The sequence below is a fragment of the Nomascus leucogenys genome, chromosome 9, assembly GCF_006542625.1.
Source record: "Nomascus leucogenys isolate Asia chromosome 9, Asia_NLE_v1, whole genome shotgun sequence".
Lineage (NCBI taxonomy): Eukaryota > Metazoa > Chordata > Mammalia > Primates > Hylobatidae > Nomascus > Nomascus leucogenys.
The window spans coordinates 93,392,408-93,416,509 of record NC_044389.1 but is presented as its reverse complement, the minus strand read 5'-3'; the positions used below and the strand labels follow the sequence as shown (position 1 = coordinate 93,416,509).

The 24,102-nt window shown below is 35.5% G+C and overlaps 1 protein-coding gene across 2 annotated transcripts in view; it reads right to left on the bottom strand.

Moving 5' to 3' along the window:
- The window catches only part of DNAJC1 (DnaJ heat shock protein family (Hsp40) member C1), a 222,012-nt gene that overhangs the window by 110,561 nt on the left and 87,349 nt on the right, over positions 1-24,102 (bottom strand). For both annotated transcript variants that reach the window (XM_030819216.1, XM_030819215.1), the window contains exons 4-7: positions 22,154-22,319; positions 21,186-21,283; positions 20,134-20,227; positions 5,670-5,760 (exon numbers count right to left, since the gene is read on the bottom strand). In XM_030819216.1, coding sequence (XP_030675076.1) covers positions 5,670-5,760; positions 20,134-20,227; positions 21,186-21,283; positions 22,154-22,319 — 449 coding nt within the window. The remainder of the gene's footprint in view (positions 1-5,669; positions 5,761-20,133; positions 20,228-21,185; positions 21,284-22,153; positions 22,320-24,102) is intronic.

The following is a 24,102-nucleotide window of genomic DNA, read 5'->3' as shown; positions in this document are numbered from 1 at the left end:
AGCAGCTGCAATCTACAACACTCAGAGAGAGGAACAAAAGGGGTGAGTGAATTCAGCACCTTCAACTGAAATATCCAGGTTCTCACATTGGGACTGACTAGGCAAACTACTTTACCCATGGAAAACCAAGAAAAGCAGGGTGGGGTGATGGCCCTCCAGGGAGTGGCCCGAAGCTAAAGGAACCCCCAACCCCAGCCAAAGGAAGCAGTGACTGACTGTGCAACCACGCCTGGGAAACCACACTTCTCTCACATATCTTTGCAATCCATGAATCAAGAGATCCCCTCAAGAGCCCATGCCACCAGGTCCTTGGGTACAATACACAGAGCTATGTGGAGTCTTGGCAGAGCAGCCACTGAGGCACACACAGAGGCTGAGAGTTTTACATACCCCAGCCCTGGGATCCGTGGCAAGGCAGGCGATCCATCTGTACATATCCCTAGGAAAGGGGCTGAATCCAGGGAGACAAGCAGCATCGTTCTGCGGGCCCCACTTCTATGGCACCTCACGAGTTAAGACCCACTGAGGCTCGGAATTCCAGCTGGCCAACAGCAACAGGCTGGAGTCTACCTGAGACAAGACCTGGGGCAAGGGGCAGGTGCCATCTCTGCAATTCAGCAGACTTGGTCATTCCAACCTGCTGGCTTTGGAGTATACAAACGGTCCAAATGAGGAAGGATCCCCCACAACGCAGCACAGCTGCCTTGCCAAGACTTGCAAGACTGCTTCTTTAAGCGGGACCCCAATTCATCCGTCCTCACTGGGCTGGACCTCCCTGTGGGGGCTTCAGCCACTCCAGCCAGAGTTCTACGAACAGAGCTCTGATCTGTTCAGGACGGGAATGGGATCAGGGACCTACTTGAACAAGCAGTCTGGCTGCCTTTTGGTAAAACAGGTATCCTGCATTGCGGGGGAACCCTGCCTAGTCCAGACTATTTGGATTCTCCAAAGCTGGCAGGCTGGAACTCAAAGCTGTCTACTGAACCGCAATGATGGCGGCCACCCCTCTGCCTAGGAGCTCCGTCTCAGAAAGAGATCAGAGCTGGAAACTTTCCAGGACTGGAAGTTGCTGTGGGTGTGAGTGAGTGATTGGTGAGTGAATGTGAAGGCCTCGGACATTACTGTGTAATATGGTAGACTTTGTAAACACAGTACACTTAGGCTACACCAAATTTACTTTCAGAAATTTTCTTCAATAGGCCGGGCGCGGTGGCTCACACCTGTAATCCCAGCACTTTGAGAGGCCGAGACGGGTGGATCACCTGAGGTCAGGAGTTCGAGACCAGCCTGGACAACATGGTGAAACCCCATTTCTACTAAAAATACAAAAATTAGCCAGTCATGGTGGCGCACACCCGTAATCCTAGCTACTCGGGAGGCTGAGACAGAAGAATCACTTGAACCTGGGAGGCGGAGGTTGCAGTGAGCCAAGATTGCGCCACTGCACTTCAGCCTGGGTGGCAGAGCGAGACTCCATCTCAAAAAAAAAAAAAGCAAAAAAAAAAAAAAGATAAAGAAGTTTGACTAATTAATCTATAGCCATAAACATATATTCAATTGGATAAAAATTTTCTGAATCATTGCCATGGGGAAATTAAGATTGCATTTTGTTTGTACATACACAGCATTATGATTTGAAATATTAAGGGAATTGTAAATTTATATTTGAGTTGTATGATTTTAAAATTTCACACTTCCATTGGTGTTCAAATATCCTAGGATATTATACTGTATCCTAGGTGAAAGTACCTAGGATAAAATACTATATTCTTTAGATATTATCTGCCTACATATAAACTGTTTTGGAATGAGGGCTCCTATTAGATTTTAGGTTTTATAATATAAAATGGCATAAGGTACAGAGATTCTGTTAGGTCATGTTTTCAGATATGCTGGAGCTAGTGATCGGTTATATGCCTTTGCATAAGTTATCTCAGAGAGTATGCTCCCATCCATGAGCACCCTATGTTACCACAGGCAAAGTGTTCTAACCTAAAGTGTGGCTGCTCTTTCTCAATCTATTTTTAGTTCTTCCCTACCAACCCCTAAATCAACTACTTTCTTCATGAACCTGAGTTTTCTAGAAAATCACTCTTCCTTTAGTCTTAAGGAAGGTGACTAAATTTTCTCATCCTGCCACACTGAAAAGTCACACTCTGTTCCCCACTTTCTCACTAAGTGTTTCATCTTACAGGGTGTCCCTGAGGCACCCCTACTTCAGTCCCTTTCTGGGGCATGCAACAAGGACCACAAAACAAGAAGAAAAACATAACTAATGTTGGGAACTATTTCTCCATATTTAAACGAAGTACTTGGCAGAAGAGTTTTGATTATTTAATTTTGGTTTTGTTTTAAAATCATACAAGGTAGAAAGAAAGGGGTCAAGGAAATAATCAAGTTTACTTCTATCCTTTCCTTTCCTTGTCTATTCAAATTGTGACCTTTACAATTTCTTTATAAAGTAAGTCAAACATGTCTTTTTCTCATGCATGATATGGGCTGTTTTAGTACATAGAATTCTCTTTTATTAATTTAGAATAAAATATATAATTAGAGAGTGTGTAAAAAATCATTAACCCTCAAAAGTCTAATATTTATAAGTACTCAACTTATTTAAACCTAAACCACAAAATTGATTAGAAGTTTATAATAAAAAGTGCCCAAATTTCCCAAACATATATCAATAATTTTTTTACAGGAAGACTTCTCAGAAGGATATTTATTTTTAAGAAATCACCCTTTTCACTGCCCCCCCATATCTAAAATGCCATTTTAATAAGACTATCACACCCTACTCAAAGTAGTTCTAGTGCAGCCCTCAGAGAATACTGTACAATCTAAGCAGTAAAGCAGATGAGGGCAGATTAGCAATTAGGTCATGAAAAACAGGCAGCATAAAACAGCTATTGCTAATCTACATGAGATGAATTTACTCAATTAAGTAGATGGAAATGTTATCATGAACTTGATATTCTGATGATGGTCTTTAAAATTAAGAAGGATGGGGCAAATGAAATGCACACTGGGGGATTTGGGGCCTTTATGTATTAATTCTAAAGTATACAATGCAGAATACTATAATGAAGTTAACAAAATTAATTAATAAAATATTCTTTGCATCTAACCATTAGAGACTACATTAAAAAATACATGACAGTCTGACATTCTTAACAGTAAATGTGACTGTTCTTTAACATTCTTAATGTTGATACCATTGCCTTTTCTAAATACACCACTGATAAAAGAAGCACGCGAGATAACAATCTTATTATTCAGAGCATAGTATGAGGATTGTTTTTAATATGCTTTCTGGTATTTACTTATTCCATTCTGAGTTTCAATAACTGATAAGCTAGTGATGAATTTTCAAACGTTTTACAAGACTGTTACACATTTTCACTTACAGATATTTATATATTTTTTAGTTTGTGATTTTTACATAATCAGACAATGACAAAATTAAAAGAGACTTTTTTTTCAGACGGAGTCTTGCTCTGTCACCCAGGCTGGAGTTCAGTGGCATGATCTCAACTCACTGCAATGTCTGCCTCCCGGGTTCAGGTGATTCTCCTGCCTCAGCCTCCCGAGTAGTGGGGATTATAGGCGCCCACCACCACGCCCAGCTAATTTTTGTATTTTTAGTAGAGATGGGGTTTCACCATGTTGTCCAGGTGGGTCTCGAACTCCTGACCTCTGGTGATCCGCCTGTCTTGGCCTCCCAAAATGCTGGGATTACAGGTGTGAGCCACTGTGCCCGGCCAAGAGGAGACTATTAAATCTGTTTGAGAATTATATCAAACTCTTAAGCAGAACAAAAGTCATTGAACAATTTTGGAAAAATAGTTAACTCCAAAAGGAGCTTTTGTATAGTGATAAACACTTCATGTTAAACCTAATTTCAAAAGGGGTAGTGTATATACTTAGTCTTGTTACTATTAAATAATTCTAATACATCTACCAAAATTATAACAATTGTTTTTTTTTTTAACAAAAAATTACATAGAAATGATAAGCTGTGTCCATGAGAGCAATGAAATGTAGTGTATTCACGTTGCCTCTACAGGTAAATTTTGGATTAATTTTATATTTTTCTTTTTTCTTTTTTTTGAGACAGAGTTTTACTCTTGTCACCCAGGCTGGAGTGCAATGGCATGATCTTGGCTCACTGCAACCTCCACCTCCTGGGTTCAAGTGATTCTCCTGCCTCAGCCTCCCGAGTAGATGGGATTACAGGTGTCCGCCACCATGCCTGGCTGATTTTTGTATTTTTAGTAGAGACGGAGTTTTTATGTTGGCCAGGCTGGTCTCCTGACCTTAGGTGATCCACCAGCCTCGGCCTCCAACAGAGCTGGGATTACAGGCGTAAGCCACTATGCCTGGCCGATATTCTTCTCTTTTCTTACAAATGTAATTTTTCTTCTCCTTGTGATTAGTCGGAAAAGGCTTAGAAATTGTTATGTACCAATTTTTCCTAAAATAACAATTATATAAAAATGACAAGAGTTTCATTTGCACACTCCTACTTCTTAACATATATGTCAACCTTGGCATGTAATAATCCTCTATCATTCTTACTCCTTCTTAACAGACTTTAAACAATTATATAGTTGATCTGAATATTATTTTGTAAGTATTGAAACTTTTTGAATTAAATTATGTGCTTCTTGAGATGGTGTTTTACATGGCTAGGTGCTCAGCGGATGCTCATTAATATTCATGGCATTACATGAATTCATACATCCATCCATTTACTGAACATTTATTATGTGCCAGGACCCTGTTTGATGCTGCAGACACAAAGATGAATAGTCTCTGTTCTAAAGCTGTCCAGACACCTGAAGGATTGTGATAGACTGAAAAATGACCCCCTAAAATGACCATACCCAAATCCCTAGAACCTGGGACATAACAGTGAACAAAACAGATAAAGTCCTTACCCTCATGGAGCTTGCATTCTACTGGGGGTGGGGGGTTGGAAATCAGATGGTAAACAAAACTAATATATAAATTAAAGTAGTATTAAGTGCTTGGAATAAAAATAAAGAAACGCAAAGAGACACAGTATACATGTGTGGGAGCCAAGATGTAGATAAGGCAAAAATAGACAAAAGGACTGGGGCTGAGAAAACACCTTTTTAAATAATATGTTCAACTTTTCCTAAAATCAGCAAGAACTGTCTTTGTGTTCAATGGAAGATTTCTTTTCAACATACTGATAATTTATACAAAGTTGTTCATACTATATAACAATATTGCAAATGAAACAAAGACTTTCAAAACAAAAATCATTGGTATTTTCAGGTTTCCTAACTACAGCTGTTACACAGCAAGTTGGGTGATTAACTGGTTAAACTAGCACTAAATATCAACTGTAATTACAGTACTGAAGTATTTTAGGGCTTTGCAGACTTTAGATGCCCCTAGATTTGAGGAGTTACATGACTCAAGCTGATTTTATCCTTCCTTCTGATATCAAACTTTGGGTGGTAAAGTAATGCTATAATGTAGTATGTTCCATGTCAAATATATTAAGTACAAGTGACACCACTAGGCAGTGGGGAAAAAAAAAGAAAACCAGAAAATTTAATTACTGCTGAATTTAAAAGATAATTCACATTTAAATATTAATTTTATATGACATTGTTAAAACACTAATATTTAAAACTCACTTTGAAGTGTTTCAAGTTCAGTTCTAGTCAGTGCATCTTCCTTTTCCTTCAATCTTGTTTCTTTATATTTGGCATAAAACTGCCCAGCATCCTTAAAAAAAAAAGTTATACATAAATTAACATAAAAATCAGTGTGCTTCAATAATATTTTCCATATAACTTAATTTTAAAGCATTATATTCATTTTATAAGTAGGCTTTCTTTTTGTTTTCAAATTTTATGATGAGCAGAAATTAAACATTTCTCTATGATTTTTCTCTCCTGGAGAGCCAGTTACAACGAGAAATTTTATGAGTATAACATTAAACTATTTTTTCTCTCAGATATGGAAAGGAGGTATCCTCTTCCTGTTTTCTTCCATTGTATGCAATTTTCATAATATACTGTTGCATGTACAGAGAGCAGAAAAACTCATTTGCTGAACTGACTTGGCACAGTAAATTATATTACTGTGACTAACAAAGTATTACTGCTATTTTCATATTAGCCCTTTAACTACAATAGATATTCAAAATTATTTTCAAATCTGATTAGAAAACTTATATGAGCATGTATATAAAAGTGAAAGTTGCCACTCCTCCTTCTACCATCCTTAGAGACGAGTATAAAAACCATTACCATGAAGTCTTGAGGATTGAGGACTGAGGACACATACTGCATACATATACTTAGGTGTCAAGATACAGTGACTGAAGTCTTAATGAGTGGCACACAGGTAAGGCTTTAGTGGTGTACCAAAAAAAAAAAAACCTAGGTCTTAAATAATGACATACATAAAAATAAACAAGTTGATGCTCTAGGCATATGAGACCCTGACAATGAAAATAAGCAAAACAGATCTTTTACCACACTCCTTGGCTCAAACCTCAGATAGTCTATAGGAATACCACTTGTATTAACAGCTGCCAGCCCACACTGTGCTTCCATGTCTGTGCAATTGCTTGGACCTCTGGCTACAATATTGTACTTCCCTGGCATTATTCTGATGAACTCTTACTAATCCTTGAAAACCCATTCAAGCCCCATCTCTTTTGCAAGTTTTTCTGACCTTCTCTGGCAGTGTAATTCTCCCTTGTATACTACTTCTATATTTAAACATGTCTATAACTGCTTGTACCATGTTATATTCTCTTCCAGATGAGAAATTAAGATAGGGATACTTACATGCCCAGAGCACAGTATCTGCCATAAAGCAGATACTCAATAAGTATTTACTGAATTGAACTGGACTGAAATATGCGAGAAACCTAATAAAGCAAGAAATGAAGGGGCCTGATGACTAACTGAAGTGAAATAAGAAAAAGAAGGGTATTAAGAATAACTCTAGGGTAACATTCCCAGACCATAAGATTCCTAGAGCAGATAAATCATAGACCTATCTGAGAGAGCTTTATTTCTGCAAGAAATAAAGGAACAAAATCTTTGACACTACTTTGACTCAGATGTAAATACATAAATACTTAAACCCTAGAAACTCTTTTCATCTATGACTGTGTCCAAATTAAACCTTTTTCCTGGGGGTCTGTGTCTCTTGGGGTTCTATCAGAACTCCTCCACCTAATAAGAATTAGGTATTCCTAAAATCATTGAATCAATACAATAGAGATATATTAGTAATATAGTAAAAGATCTCTTAATTCTTTTCATCCCCACTTTTACGTTCCTATGAGGATTCACACAAGCCCTAGGCCAGGTAAACAATGGTACTATTGGAAGAGCACAGATGGCTATGCACCCAACTTACTCATCCTCTCATGCCCATATATAGTTTAAGTTTCAACAGGGTTTTGGGTTAAGGTTTTATAGCCCTTAACATTCCCCACCCCCCTTAAAAAAAGTCAACCCTGAATAAGTATTATTTTATATTAAGCCATATGAGTCATTTATACCTTGGTGTGAATGAATGAATGAGCTTATTAGCTTCTTTCCACAGAGTAGGTTTTAATAGTAGGGAAGAAGAAAAGGTCAGGAAGGCAATGGCTCCTTGAGGGGAGTAGGAAATGTGGCACATGCAAGAAAAGAAGGGCACAGATTAGTTATTTATGAGAGGTAAAAGAAAGTAGGCTGAAATCAATCATCACAGTATAGCACAGTGAAATATGGCGATTAAGAGGACAGATTTGGAGCCAGACTGTCCGAATTAATATCTCAGCTCTGCCATCTTACTAGCTATGAGACATTCAGCAAATTATTTTACTTCTCTGTGGGTCCATTTTCTCATCCATAAAATGGGGATAATAAAAGTATCTAACTTATAGGACTGTTATGAAGATTAAATGTGTTAATAACTGGGAAACAGAATGACATCTTCTGCATAGTTAGGCCTTATATGTATGTTAGCTATTTTATTATTACTTCTACTAATTTGACAAGGATCTTGTTTTCCAACACAAAGGATGAGTTTTGTGCTTCATACTTCACTAAAATTCCCCTGCCAAATCCTGTATCTTCTTGCTTATGTGACCTTTTTAATTGCATCCTTCTCACTTCATTTTGCTGTATAATAGCAACCTCTCCCTAGTAGTCCTGCCAAATTTGAACATTTTCCCTGTTAATGTTTCTTCTTCCTGCTATGGAACATAATCCCACTAAAACTTCCTCTTTGAAATACACATTTAATCCAAATCCTCACTTATCTGAGGACTGCAATCCACCCAATCACCCTAACGTACTCTACTTAATCTGAGACTTTCAATACATTCCCTAGTTTCCTTCACTGTTTTTATCTTCCTTTTGCTCCATTTCTAAGCATTTATTTAAACATTCCTCACGTTTTTTTTTTCATCCTTACCTATGCTTTGAAATCAAATTACAATATGCCCACTCCAGGAAACATTACTTCCTTAGTCATCTATGAACTCAAGCAATTCTACTTTACTAAACAACTCTACATTGTTTCAACCATCCTTGTGTACAGTTTGGGGTATCACACTTTAAGATGCACTGACAAATAGAAAGACTTTAAAAGGAAAGTGATTAAATAGGGAGGCAGCTTGAAACTCTATTTTTATAAGGGATTAGAGATAAGAAGATTGGGGATAACTTCATAACTACCACAGAATATCTCAAGGTTTATTACAGGAAAGAATGTTGTAAACTACTACATATGATTCCAGAGATGAAAGTTTTGATTTTGGATCAATATAAGGAAGAAGCCAGGTGTGGTGGCTCACACCTGCAATCCTAGCACTTTGGGAAGCCAAGGTGGGCGGATCACTTGAGGGCAGGAGTTCAAGACTAGCCTGGCCAACATGGTGAAGCCCCATCTGTACTAAAAATACAAAAAATTAGCCAGGTGTGGTGGCAGGCACCTGTAATCCCAGCTACTCAGGAGGCTGAGGCAAGAGAATTGCTTGAACTTGGGAGGCGGAGGTTGCAGTGAGCCAAGATCACACCACTGAACTCCAGCATGGGCCACAGAGTGAGACTCTGTCTCAAAAAATTAATAAATATAAATATATAAAAAATATATCTATAATATATAAAAATATATAATATATAAAAATATATAATATATATAAAATATATAATATATATAAAATATATAATATATATAAAATATATAAAATATATATAATATATAATATATTATATATATAAAATATATATAATATATTATATATAATATATAATATATATAAAATATATATAATATATAATATATAAATATATTATATATTATATTATATATAATATATATAATATATATACTAATATATAATATATAAATATATTATATATAAATATATATAAAATATATATAAGGTATATTATATATTATAAATAATATATCTAATATGTATATATATAAGAATTTCCTAATAATTAAAATTACCTGAAAATGAAATAGACTGATTTTGGAGATAGTATTCAAGAAGAAACCAGGTGGCTATTCTTTAAGGTATGTTCTAAAGTATGGCTATTCTGTAAGGTATGCTTTTGAATTCAAGCATTCAAAAGAGGATGAATAAGATAAATTGTTTTCAACCTTTTTTCCCTCCCATTTTTCATGGCGGGGGGGCGAATTCAAGTGAATAAAATTATAATAAAATTGTTTAATGGGAAAAACAAGCACAAAAACTTATTTGGGTCCAGAGTAAACTCCAGTTTATCTATACAGAAAGTTAGATTTCCTGGGGATATAAACTTCTAATCCATCCTTATAGCCCTAGTACACTGCCTGGCACTTACAGAAGCTTAATAAATATTTAATGAATAATTAAATGCTTACTGCAATTGATTAGGGCTCTGAACTGCCTGCCCCATAATACTGTATTAAAATTATGGAATTTACATTTTTTCGAACAGAAAGAACTCCTATTCTCAAGGAGTTTATAATCGTTATCAATGGAACCACGAGCAAAAGTTTTTATTCTAGAAGCAACTGTATTAGTACTTAAAATTTCTTTCTTTTTTCTTCCCCCCAAGACAGAGTCTCGCTGTGTCGCCCAGGCTGGAGTGCAGTGACATGATCTCAGCTCACTGCAACCTCCGCCTCCCGGGTTTAAGCAATTATCCCTGCCTCAGCCTCCTGAGTAGCTGGGATAACAGGTGCCTGCCACCATGTCTGGCTAATTTTTGTATTTTTTAGTAGAGACGGGGTTTTTGCCATGTTGGCCAGGCTGGTCTTGAACTCCTGACCGCAGGTGATCTGCCCACTTTGGCCTCCCAAAGTGCTGGGATTACAGGCATGAGCCACCACCCCCGGCCAATATTTAAAATTTCTTGAAGAGCTCAAAACCTGCCTGCATAGACATCAAACGGGACAGGTTTTACATTTAAACGATGGCTAACTTAAAGAATGTATGAGTGTTCTTTGTACATAATTATAGAGCATAGGCTCCTGCACGAGAACACATTAAACAGGGATATTTATGCTTATTTATTGAACCATTATTATATGTGTTGTACATTATTAGGATATGTGGGGATTATATAAGATACAACAGTTTCCCTTAAGGAATATGTAAAAATAACTATAAATATTAACTAAAATATGGAATATAGAATATAAGCTCCATGAGAACAGGAATTGTTGTCTTTCACCCCCTACCCCTGCCCTGGCACAAAGTAAATAATGCAATCAATAAATAGTTTGTTGAATGAATTACTGGCAAAGAAAGTGGTGCTCGCTCAACATTCTGTTTCCCCATATTCCCTTGTCCTTTTAAGATTAGGTGGGGTCAGAGGACTAGTTCTGGATGGGCTATGGATGGAAATATCATGTGTCATTTCCAAATCAACTCACAGAAAAGCTCACGCAAATCCTCCAGCTCTCTACTCTTGACATAATGAGCAAGGAGGCCACATGTTCCAGATGGATATAGCTAGAAGATGGTGAAGACATCATTGCTCTGAGCTCCTGAATGGTTAGGTAGACCAGAATGCCCACTTTCCTATCAACCAGTGACAGACATGAGGCATATGCCAGAAACAGACTAAGGTCTATCAGTCTATTGTGATTAATACAAATAGTGAACGCTATAAAGTTAGTATGGAGAACATACAATGAGAATTTTTCAGTTGGCCTGATGAAGGAAGGCTTCATAATGATGATAATTTAGTTAAGCCTGAAGATACAATATTTCCAAGATTAGTAAGCTGTGAGATGGAGAATATCCTTACATTAAACCTTTTTCTTTTCTTTTTCAGATGGAGTCTTGCTCTGTCATCCAGGCTGGAGTGGAGTGGCAAGATCTCGGCTCACTGCAACCTCCACCTTCTGGGTTCAAGCGATTCTCCTGCCTCAGTCTCCCAAATAGCTGGGACTACAGGCACCTGCCACCACACTCGGCTAATATTTATATTTTTAGTAAGACGGAGTTTCACAATGTTGTCCAGGCTGGTCTCGAACTCTTGATCTCTGGTGATCCGCCCGCCTTGGACTCCCAAAGTGCTGGTGTGAGCCACTGTGCCCGGCCATCCTTTAACATTCTTGAGATAGTTCATTAAGTGATAAGAGAACACTCTAAGGTGGCACCGTTTGTAATGTTTTGGTTTACTTTTTATCTCTCCATAGAAATGTCAACATATTAAGCAATCCAAAGAAAAGCTTAAGAAACAAGGGCATTAAACTAACAGAAAACCAAACACTGCATGTTCTCACTCATAAGTACGAGCTGAACAATGAGAATACATGGACACAAGAAGGGGAATAACACACACGGGGGTCTGTGGTGGGGCGGGAAGAGGGAGAGCTTCAGGATAAATAGCTAATAATGCATATGGGGCTTAATACCTAGGTGATGAGTATTAAGCAAACCACCAGGGCACACGTTTCTCTATGTAACAAACCTGTAAATTCTGCACATGTACCCCAGAACAAGAAAAGAGGGCACATGTACCCCAGAATAGAAAAAGAGGGAAGGGAGGGGAGGGGAGGGGAGGGGAGGGAAGGGGACGGAAGGGAAGGGGAGGGAAGGGAAGGGAAAGGAAGGGAAGGGAAGGGAAGGGAAGGGAAGAAAGAGATGGAGAGAGAGAAAGAGACGAAGAGAGAGAAAGAAAGAGGGGGGAAGAGAGAAAGAGAGAGAGAGGGAGAAAGAAAGAGAGAAAAAGAGAAAGAGGAAGGAAGGAAGGAAGGAAAGAAGGAAGGAAGGAAGGAAGGAAGGAAGGAAGGAAGGAAGGAAGGAAGGAAGGAAGGAAGGCAGGCAGGCAGGCAGGCAGGCAGGCAGGCAGGCAGGCAGGCAGGAAGGCAGGCAGGAAGGCAGCGGGCAGGCGGCAGGCGGCAGGCGGGCAGGCGGGCAGGCGGGCAGGCAGGCAGGCATTGATTTACAGTGGTAGGAGCAGGGAAATAAATACCACCTGTCCTGATGGGAATAAGGAACATGGAAGAGCTATGAGTAAGGATACCTAGAAACAATATAGAGGATGCTCTATTTCTTTTTCATTGTTTGATAGCCCAAATCTTCTCTTTCGTTTGAGGCTTAGAAATAACCTTCAATATAGGAAAATACCATAAGTACATTTCTGAAAATCTGCCCACAAAATCAAATGCTCTATATTGTTTTGTTCTCCCATTGACTTATATTATAATCTCAGAATTACATATAATATGCAATAAAATTACAATGAAAAATATAGAAAAACTTTAAAATTATATATTTTGATAAGAGTCAAAATTTCTGTACAGAACTATAATAAGACTAAATCCACAAAAAGTAATAAAAATAAAACAGAAAACCAGAAGCTACTGTCTTCCTCTGGTCTGAGACGGTAATATTCAAGGAGATGCAAAGCCTAAAAACTATTTTTTCCATTTGTTCCAAGAGATAGAAGAGACTGTAGAAGCCATTTATTCAGCCCTAACTCAATGTAAGAATCCTTCTACAACTTATGTCATACAGATGTCCCCAACTTAACGATGGTTTAACAGAACAACTTTTCCATTTTATGAAGGTGAGATAGTGATATGCATTCAGTAGAAACCACACTTCAGGGCCTATACAATCATTCTGTTTGTTTTTTCTTCCAGTACAGTATTCAGTAAATTACATGGGATATTCAGCGCTTTTTAAAATAAAATAGGCTTTGTATTAGATTGTTTTACCCAACTGTAGAATAAATGTAAGTGTTCTGAGTGTGTTTAAGGTAGGCTAGGCTAAGCTATGAGTTTCCGGAGGTTAGGTATACTTAATGTATTTGCACCTTAGGGTATTTTCTCCTTATGATGGGCTTATCAGGGTGCAATTGATAAGTTGAGGAAAACTTGTAATTATAATCAGCCTGAACATTCTGACAGGGAGTTTAAGATTAGACAGCTTATACTATAAAGTTCTAGTTATCTACCTGGGGCGAAATTTATTCTTTTTTAGTTTTTATATTTCTTATGTATTTTTTTCTTATATTTTGGTATTTATTTTCATCTGCTTTAAGTTTCATTTCTACCATTAACTAGTTGTGTCACTTTGGGGAAATTGTTTCACCAATCTGAGTCTTAAGTATTTTCATCTATACAATATGGAATTGATGAGACTATATGTTGCTAACATCCTACCTAACATTTTGTGGCTTTTTATCTTTTCTACATCTAGCAATAACCTACAAAACTCTACAGTCTGTCTTTGGATCTCTGAGTACTTGCGTTAAGATGCACAATTTACTTTCAGAGGGTGGAAGTAAGGAATCTCTGTCTTATGTTGTAAGGTCGTTCCAGTTTGCTTGTATCCCTTTGTCCTGTAGCAGTAGTTTCAGCTTATAAAAATTCAGATGAACTTCTCCATCTCTTTTCATTTGTTTATGTATTTCCTGTGTCAGGTTTCTGTGTGTGTGTGTCTGAAAAGTTTTAAAAAGTTTCGAGTATTAAAAGCAAGCTGCCTCATCCCTTGGAAAATCTGTTTAAGTAGAAGGGCAGGCGACTCAGCTTGAAACAAATACCTCATAGCCTTTTAGAAGCTTTTTTTCCTGCTAATTAGCTGTGAATGTTTTGTTTGTTTGGTTTCTGACAGAGTCCTAGCAAGCAGAAGCAAAGGGGCTAGAAAGGAAGGGCCCTAATTGTCAGGGAGGGTGACCTCCAGGCTTGTCCACAGTTGTAGTCTCCATGGGAGAAGCAGCTTCTTGGGAGGGAGGATGTTTCCATTTATAGACAGTTCTATAAAGTATAGTACTCCCTTTACTCTAAGGCGACAATTTTTTTTTTTTTTTTTTTTAAATAGGTAAAAGCCAGAGCTGTACAGAGAAGATTCCTCTATTTTCTCAGCCACTGCTCCTAGGCAACCTATACATCCTGATGGGGGTGGGGATATGCATGCTGGAAACTTCCTATGACAATTTTTATTTGAATGGTGTTCTTGTTAGATTTGCTTGGTAATGAGAAAAGATGGGACTGGAACTTAAAAATGTAAAAAATTTACAACTTTAGGCAATGCACAACCAAATGAGTTTTATATTTTATAAATTATGCTACCGAGAAATGTAATATATGAGTCAGAGAGAAACTTGAATGGTGAATTCCTAGAAAAATCAAACAAATTCTCAAGCAAATTAAGTTCTGACTGCTGACGACCTGTTTGATCTCAGAAAATGCAGAGAACTGTGTCTATGATTTAGATTGGTAATCACTTGAGATATGTGGCACTTCCTGATTTTATGAGAGAAACTGATGGTCTGAATCATCTAAATTATTATGGGCCCAAATATCTAAGGTTCTGAAACAGTTGTGAAAATAAACTAAGTTATAAGAGCTAAATTGAAAATATGCACAGAGCATTGATTATATGTCATCAACTACTTGCTATTTTCCAGGTTACAGAACATATGATCAATTTAAAAATACCCAAGACGGGCATTTTGGAGGTTAGAAAAGTTTCCTGGGGTTACAAGCCGAATACAACCAACAAAGAAGACTGGTTTTTGTCAGATTCCAAGAGAATGTGTACTTTCTTCAAACCCACCAGGAGAGCAGAAACAGACTGGTAAGATGTCAAAGTGTCACGGGAGCTATACTTTAAATGTTACAATTAAATTCTTGCCTCAAAGGATTTAAGCCCTCTGTTGATACTGTCCAAGTTCCTTGTTTTATACTAACTCATACCCACGTCTTCTGGGGATCACTCTACTTGCTTTGTTAGCTATCTCAACACACTTCCCGAGGCTCCCCCGCTTCCTTGTACGTAGTCATGCATTTTACTCCTCTCCAGTGTTCTCTCATCTCTCTAAACACACACACACCAGCCTTCCATTCACTCATCAATTTACAAACACCGTATTCTTTTCCTGTAATTTCTCACTTGACTTTTACTTTTTCTGCCTATGTAGATTATATGGGGCATACATTTGACTAAATATAGCAATATCCACGCATCTTGTCCTTGAATACTGATCCACTTGGGAAATGTCTGATATTAATTTAATATTATCAAATATTTAACATCCACTAAGTATAATAGCTTTTCACTCTTTGGCTTTGTTCTTCTATCAATTCTTATAATTCTCCCAATATCCTTCTCAGAGCAAAGGAAAGGAACAAAATCCAGTGCTCTGGAGGTAATAAGGACCTTTTCAAACAGCAAGGGGAACTATCAAAGAGATATTTTTACCTCTATCTTGCCTAATCACAGAACCACTTCATTTATTTTCTGCTGATTTCACAGTCCTTATGTACTTTATTTCTACCATTCCTAACAATGTACACATATCTTTCACAGACGTGTGTGTAATCAAAGAAATACTTTGTTGTCTTATCAATTAACTTTATTCTGTCTAAATATTCTTTTCAGACTTGTCATATCAGATTTACCTGTTATAATATAAATTCCTAAATAGATATACTCAGAATCTACAGACCTGGAATACAGTCTGAGAAGATAGTAATGGGCTACATGATACCCTCTTTAAAAAAAGGCTGTTGTATAATGTTTTCCTCAGGATGCTTTTAGCCTTAACACAGTATGATTTTATGGGAAGTACTGCATCTACAAAATTATCTTTGTATACCACCTAGTATACAAAGTGGACACTTAACTGTTAAGTGTCTATTCATCTTTCAATACTCAGATCAAGTGTATACTCTTTTTAGTTTTCTTTGGTCATCCCAAATAGAGACAACCTTACTTCTCTGAATATCTACAGAAGTCACTGTTCATACTAAAATGTGAAGCATATATACCGTATTGTAGAATGGTTATTTAAATTCATGTGTTATAACTGATACCTGACATTAAGGTCCTAGAGAAGGCATATTTATCTCTGTAGTCCCTAGTAGTGCTTTGTTCTGATACACATTTAATATCTTTCTATTGAACTGGCTGAACTGTCTTTCTAAACATCTGATCAAAAGATGCCTTACACATCAATTGTGGAAATAATTATTTGCATTTGTAATTTTGTTTGGGAGGAAATAGAAAATAATTTAGGTATACTAAGCAGGCAACAGGAGTTTTCTTAGGGCTCTTAGATGCTAAGTAATAAAAGTGAACTTGGGAGCACAAGTGAGCCAGAAATGCCACTTTCCCAATCCTACCAAACGACCTTATGTATGTGAAGTGTAGCAAAGGAATGGGTATTTAGAGGATGAATGGGAAGGAAAGAAATTAGACTGAAGAACTATTGCTATGACAAGATTTGGGTACAGATTCTGCCAGTGTAAAGGTCACTTGCTGGAAGCCTCTGAATCTCCCACTTTTAGCTTGGACCCTGCTTCTTAACCAATAGCTATATACAGACATCAAATATTTGCAGCTCAGTTTTAATTAACTTTTCATAAAATTCAAGGAATTTACACCAAAAGTAAAACTCTCTTAACTTACATGTGCTTAACCAATTTACTGTATACTTATTAGAGCTGCTTGTTGTTAACTCTTAAACCTCCTTGTGGTAGTTATACTTGTTACTCTAATTACATGATTCAATTAATTACTATCTAAAAAAGGATGAGATATGAGTAAGAAATAAGAATTGTTTCTATGAAAACCAAGTTGAATGCTTTGGCAAGTTCAAAATAAGAGTTGTTAAAAATGCTGTTTTAATGTCCCACCTAGGGTACCCCCCACCTCCCCCGCAAAAAAAAGTCTGGCTTGGAGGTGTGTGCCTATAGTCCCAGCTACTTGGAAGGCTGACATGGGGGGATCACTTGAGCCCAGGAGTATGAGGCCAGCTTGAGCAACATGGCAAGACTCTGTCTCTAAAAAATAAAAATTAAATTAAATTAAAATGATGTTAACTAGATTTAAGAAAGCCAATTATGAAAGACTTAGAGAAAACTATATATGTCTACAAAGATTATACAATTACATAGTTTCACAAGACTCTAGTTTGACTCTTCTTTAAAGAAAGCAAGATTATTGGTATAGTTTATGCCAGAAAGAGTACAAGAAACTTCAATCAGTGGACTCTTATTTAAAAATAAAACAATGGCCAGGTGCGGTGGCTCACGCCTGTAATCCCAGCACTTTGGGAGGCTGAGGTGGGCGGATCATGAGATCAGGAGATCGAGACCATCCTGGCTAACACGGTGAAACCCCATCTCTACTAAAAATACAAAAAATTCCCGGGACTGGTGGTGGGCACCTGTAGTCCCAACTACTTGGGAGGCTGAGGCAGAATTGCTTGAACCTGGGAGGCAGAGGTTGCACTGAGCTGAGATTGTGCCACTGCACTCCAGCCTGGGTGACAGAGCGAGACTCCACCTCAAAAAATAAAAATAAAAATAAAAATAAAAAAACAATGGTCCTATATCACAAAAGTTGTACATAAAGTACACGTTTTAAAAGTTTAAGGTTGTACCTATCATTTTTTATTCTTAGAGCCTTAACAGGGCTCTTTTTTGACCACTGTTCCAATTACCAATCCAGATAACTTCAGGTGAAAAAGACTCGTAAATTTCATAAATATCTTATTTAAGAAGATCCAAAGTTAATACAAAGGTCATCGCATACTACAAAACAAAAAGCAGACAAAAATCTAATCCTGAGAGCAACTGATCAGTATTGTTTTGCTAATATATTTCATAAGCAATGTTTATCAATCTAAAATACTTTCACTATTATAATGTATATTGGAAAGAGTCTACTGCATTACATTGTTAGTAACCACTAGATACACTAATCTAAGGTCCCCAAAGCAGAACAAAAATATCACATATTTGCTTTAAAAAGGAAAATCATCATAATTTTCTTCTTAAAATCCATTTATCAAGAAGAAATAATTAGAATAAAATATTAAAATTAGATTTAAAAGGTCTTGGAACCCTAATGCTTAGCTAGCATCTCAAAACTGAAAGGCCAGCAGATACCATCAAGTAAGCAAAAACTTTAAAATTCAAACTGATCAGTTAAAAAAAGCAGAGTTTCTAAAGAAACTAAAAAGTTTCTGTAAAATTCCTCATTTTGGTATATTTTCTACATTATTTATTTTAGAATTTCTATAAAATTCCTCATTTTTGTATATTTTCTACAAATTTATGATGAGGCAAAACAATCAATCTGTTACATGAATTAACAGCTATCACAGGCAAGTATTTTAAAGTAAATTATAAATCTAAGCCATAATAATATGTTGGTTCTAGTCTGGCAAATTACCCTGCATGCTAAACAAGAAATATGTTTCATTTTACCAAATAAACTTTATTTCAAATTAAATTAAAATTACAAAGAAGTGTTTAATATTGACATCTTATGTAATATTCTATTTATACTGCCTCATGAATATACTTTTTAATTCATCTATATTCTGGTTTGCCTATTGCATGGATTCTAAAGTTGGCAAAAAATAATCAGACTTAGAAGAAAATCTGCCCTATAAATATTTTTCTGTCTCATTTTCTCATAAACATACCAGTGTGATAAAGACTTTCCTTCCCTCACTAAGTCTTACAGACAGCATACAAACATTGCAGAGTATTTTTTCAAGCAAACAATATAACATGCTAAACAACTTAAAAACAAACCTTTTAAATTACCAAAATGCTGTAATTTTTCTCTATTAACTGTGAACAAAATATAAGATTCTATAAGCAATAACTATTGAGATGAACTATTTTGATGGAATAACTGGTAATTTCTCAAAGGATAAAAAGAAGCACACTAGTATTTTGGTTCAATATCCCCTTTAAATATAAAATTTTCATTATGAGAAAAATAAAGGAAAATGCAGAAGTTGCAGTCATTAGCTTCCTGAAACAATCACGAAAAATAGCTCCAATATATAACTACAAAGTGGGTAGAACTGAATTAGAATATTATCTGGTCCTCTAGATTATAAACACTTATTTTCTAAAATAAAACATTTACCTCCAAAAATTACAATCTCAACCTCAAAATCTGTACACCAAAAAATGTTTTATTTACTTTCAAATATTTATGTGTTGGGGATTTTCTAACCTGATGCAAAAATCAAAATTAACAAAGCAATAATTTAATAAAATATGCTTTGGTATACTAAACGTAAAAAAATTAAAGAAACTGACATATAAATATGATATACATCCACATTTTGTTATTTAATCAAGACTAAATAGAAACAGAAACTGATTACCTGTATAAGACAAAATGTCCTCACTCCTCTTAAATTTGCAAATAAAATGGAAAGCAATATATATTTTGGTATAATTATACAGATGTTCATGTAAAGGTTGGTTTTTCTTTTTTTTAACACTATGTACTTAAATGCTATTAAAATAATGGGTGGCAAGCTACTTGAATGCTGTTCCTTTTTACTGGTTATGCTTTTAATGATAACAGTGGATTAAATTTTTATTGCTTTTATCTCTGTACTAAAGATAGTATTTTTTTCTTTTTCTAGCATCTTGGGACTCTAAGGTGATCTAAAACCATTATAAAAGATAATTACAGAAACATATCTAAATAATCTTAGAATTATCTAAATTAGGTTTAACATAAAAATCCTACTCAATCAACATTATAAAGCATCCACTGCATATCAGCATTCAGATAGCCAACATGGGCATAAATTATTTCATGAATGATTAAAAATAAAGGATCTAATGTTATATAAAAGAGGTACATTTTACCTGGATTAGGTGAGGTAATGCTTTTAGTGTAAGGCAAAACCAAATCCCCAGTTTGCATGGAAGCAAATCATGCCACTGTGGTTTCATCAGCAATCTAAAGGGAGGGAGAAAAAAGAACACCATACAACATATGAGGAATATACAGAGAAAGTTGGGAGGCAAAATGTTTCTGTAAAGATCATGAATTCTTTTTTGAATGGCTACTTCAACAAAAAAAATGAAGAAAGTATTCACTGAAATAGTTATAACTGACTTACTCTATCACGAAATATAGTAGTCACAACAAATGCAATATATATAGCATGTAAGAGAATCTACGCTAAGATTTTGGGGAAGGAGGTTCCTAATCAAGTTACAAAGATAAACAAAAGCCCTCTTTCTAACCTGGGCTTTTCATCACTTTTGTACAACGAATTCTTAAGCCTTATGATTACTTCAGCTATAAAACACTAACCATCATCAGAGTGCTCCCAAGTGCTGACAACCAGATATGAAGACTGTAGCATAAACAAACCACTACATAAAAATTAATGTCATTTGCAGTTCACTGAAGCATTACTCACTGATGTCATCAGAATAGAAGACAGGCAGAATAGTCTCTGATCTCCATCCCACATTGATCCCAGTTCATGCCCTGCTGTGTGAACTATTTAAACCCTTTATTCCTTTCTATGAATCAATAGAAGAAATGGTGGTATCTTTTTGAGTGTACTGCATATCACTGCCTCTCTACATACTGTCACGCCTGAGCTAAGTGATAGGTCCGTTTAATAGTATTTTGTTCTAAAGTTCAGCATAAAAATTTCAAACCAGAAGGATTTGAGGGATTATTTAAATATATATTCACACTTTATATGGGGGAAAAAACCTGAAGACATTTTGCTTAAGATTAGAACTTGTCTCATAAACAATGGCACATTATTAGTCTTTTATAGGACTACCACAGATAGAAATGAGAGCACATGTAAATAGACATACATATGAGGTTGAATCATATTAAAGATTTATTTTAAAACAGCTTCAAATTATAAAGTATTTTTATATGCTCTCACCTTTCATTTTTTTCTGAAGCACCGAGTTTTGATACATCCACACTCTTGCTGCCAGTCTTTTTTTTCTTTTCTCTCTTTTTTCTACTTAGTAGCTCATCCTTAATGTGGAAAGAATTATGGTTACAGGTTATCATTAACATGTACACTTCAAATGTTATCTAGGCTCTTCTGTGAAGGGTAAACATTATAGAGGAACACTTATGCAAATGTATGTAGGGTCCAACATGATTAAGTAAAATCATCAATCTTTCACAATAACTGTTGCCATGGTATCCAGGCCTTAAACACACATGAAGTTCAGGACTGTCAGTCATGTGCATCTCCATAGCAATCAAAGTTTTCTAAGAAGAGAAAGCATTCAACTCACTTTTTCTCATTCATCCAACTTTAATAATGTCACTTCAAAAGGAATGAGTAAACAGATGCTAATTCATGAATACTGACAAATATGTTTGATTATCTTTAACATATAAATAAAAACCAACAGAAGAATAAACTATAGAGTAGCATATTAAACCAAGAAAAGTCTAATAATTTTTTTAACCAATTGATCTTTGAAGTTAGAATATTATATTCATTTCCAATTTTACTTAAAACATTTTAAAAGTAAACATTCATTATACAAAGGCCTGTGACACAAAGAAATCTAAAATCAGTCTTACATAAAAAATATTTCTATTTGGAAGGTGATAATTAACACATGGCTCTACCTTCTAATTCCCAGCTAGGTATTTGGGCTTTCACAAAGTTTTATAACAAACTTAAGTGCCACATTTTTTAAAAGAAGAATATTTTCTTATTTCATGAGTTCTTCTTGACTTAGAAATATGTCAAACATTGAGTGTAAAACTATTAGAATGAGAAGTATACAGAGAGAAACAGAAATTTTCATCAGTTGAAAAATAAATGTCCGAAATTCCATACGAAATTAAGGAGGCTAGTTCATTTGATTTATTACTAACACTTACCAGTTGTTTTTCCAGGTAGATTGACCAAACCACAGCATAATGACCCACTGTGAGAATAATGAACAAGAGTAATGCCAGCTCAGCATTGCTCATTTTTCTCACCCGCCTGTAGTAGAACACAGGCTGTCGCCAATCTGGAAGTCCATTGATCAGAATATCATCATACCTACAGTACAAATATAACAGTTTTTCACGGGGAGTTTACAATAAAAACAAAAAAAACTATTTGTGCCTATATTACAAAGGGGAAAAAGAAAACAATTTATCCAAAATACATAATGTTTATGTACATTCCCAGCATTATAATGTCTAGTAAATTCAAAGCACTGTAGATAGCTCTAGTCACTGACACCCTTCAAAAAAGTGTCCAGTAATAGACTGTGGATACCAGATCTCATGTTTTAACAGCACCCAAGTATGTGACTCCTGGAGTGACATCTAAACTAAAGGAGCTACGTGTAGTCTACCTGTCTACTAGTCTATAGTAAAGACTCTACCGTTGAAGTCAGCAACAAAAAGAAGGATCTCAATGGGAGAAAGATCAAGATAAGAGCTGTTTATTACCGTGAATTACATATTAATTGAATCAAATTCAGAATAAATTTTCTAGTCAGTGCTTTTATGTCTACCCCTAAACTATGGTGGCTCAAGGTTGAGGTATTTATACACATGATTTTATTAAAGCTTTTTAATGAGGTAAAAGCCTATAAAATTGAGTGTCTTTTAATTTTGTATTGCTATATTCCTTCAGAAAATAAAAAAACTCCCAAATTAGAAAGAGATGTGGAAACAACCAGTGTTTATGTTGGATTTCTCAATAAAACTGTTTATTTGTAAACAATTAAGTGGCAATTTCCTCATTTTTGGCTTTTGCTGGAAGAGAAGAACATTAACAAGTAAAAGCTTTCCTAGTCCTTTAAAAAGCTGATGCATTTTAAATCAGCTTTCTTGGTACTATCAGGATAAAAAAGTTACTTTAAAATAAATTTTCAACTGAATTTAAATTTACTTGTCAGACAATCATTGAACAAATATCTTTGAGGTTAAAAATAAGGAGTAACATTTATGATTGTAAAACTCAAAATGGTCACACACAAACACTGTGTGTTCAACACACACAACCTGTTAATTGAACACAACTCATTAAATATTCTAATCACACTATTTCCAGAATTAAATCTTCACTGAAAGGCTTAATTTGGTGAAACACATTGACCAAAATATTTTAATTAAAAATATTCTGAGTTAGTCGCAGGCCTAATTACAGGAATAGAAATAGGGCCTATATTGTCAGGCAGGTCAGTAGAACTCAGTAGTAGGTTTTTCTCAAGTAAATTGACCGATCTAGGAATAATAGCGCAGCTGCTAAACTGCCAGTCTTGACATGTAAATCAATTTAAATGCAACAACTGCAGTAGCTACTTTGATAGTTATTAAACTGATACCTTGGAGATATGCTAAAAAAATAAAGCAGAGGATTTATTACAGGCAACTTCTTTTTTCAGTAGAAAACCATCAGATATAAATGCAAAATATATTTTATTAGCAAATCTAGAAAACCTGACTTTTCGATCAACTTAGGTTATTAATAACAGTGTCATCAAATTGGAATAACCAATGTTGAAAGCAAAGGACATTAATTAGTACTAAACTCTTAAAAAGCAAATTGTGTAATATACAAGAGCCTACAAATTAATGTATGGTTTGGCAGGAGCTACACCAGAAAAATTTGGTGCTGTTCTTTTTCAATATTTATCGAAATTCTTGAATATTAACATCAAGATATAATAATACGACTTCATAAAAACTATCATTCATGTTATCAAAAATTTATGTTTAAATGTATCTTACAAAAACTGATTCATTTTAAATGAGAAAATATATAGGTAAAAAGGTTTCAAGTGCTCTAACATAAGATTACAACATTCAAATGAAGTCCAATAAATCTT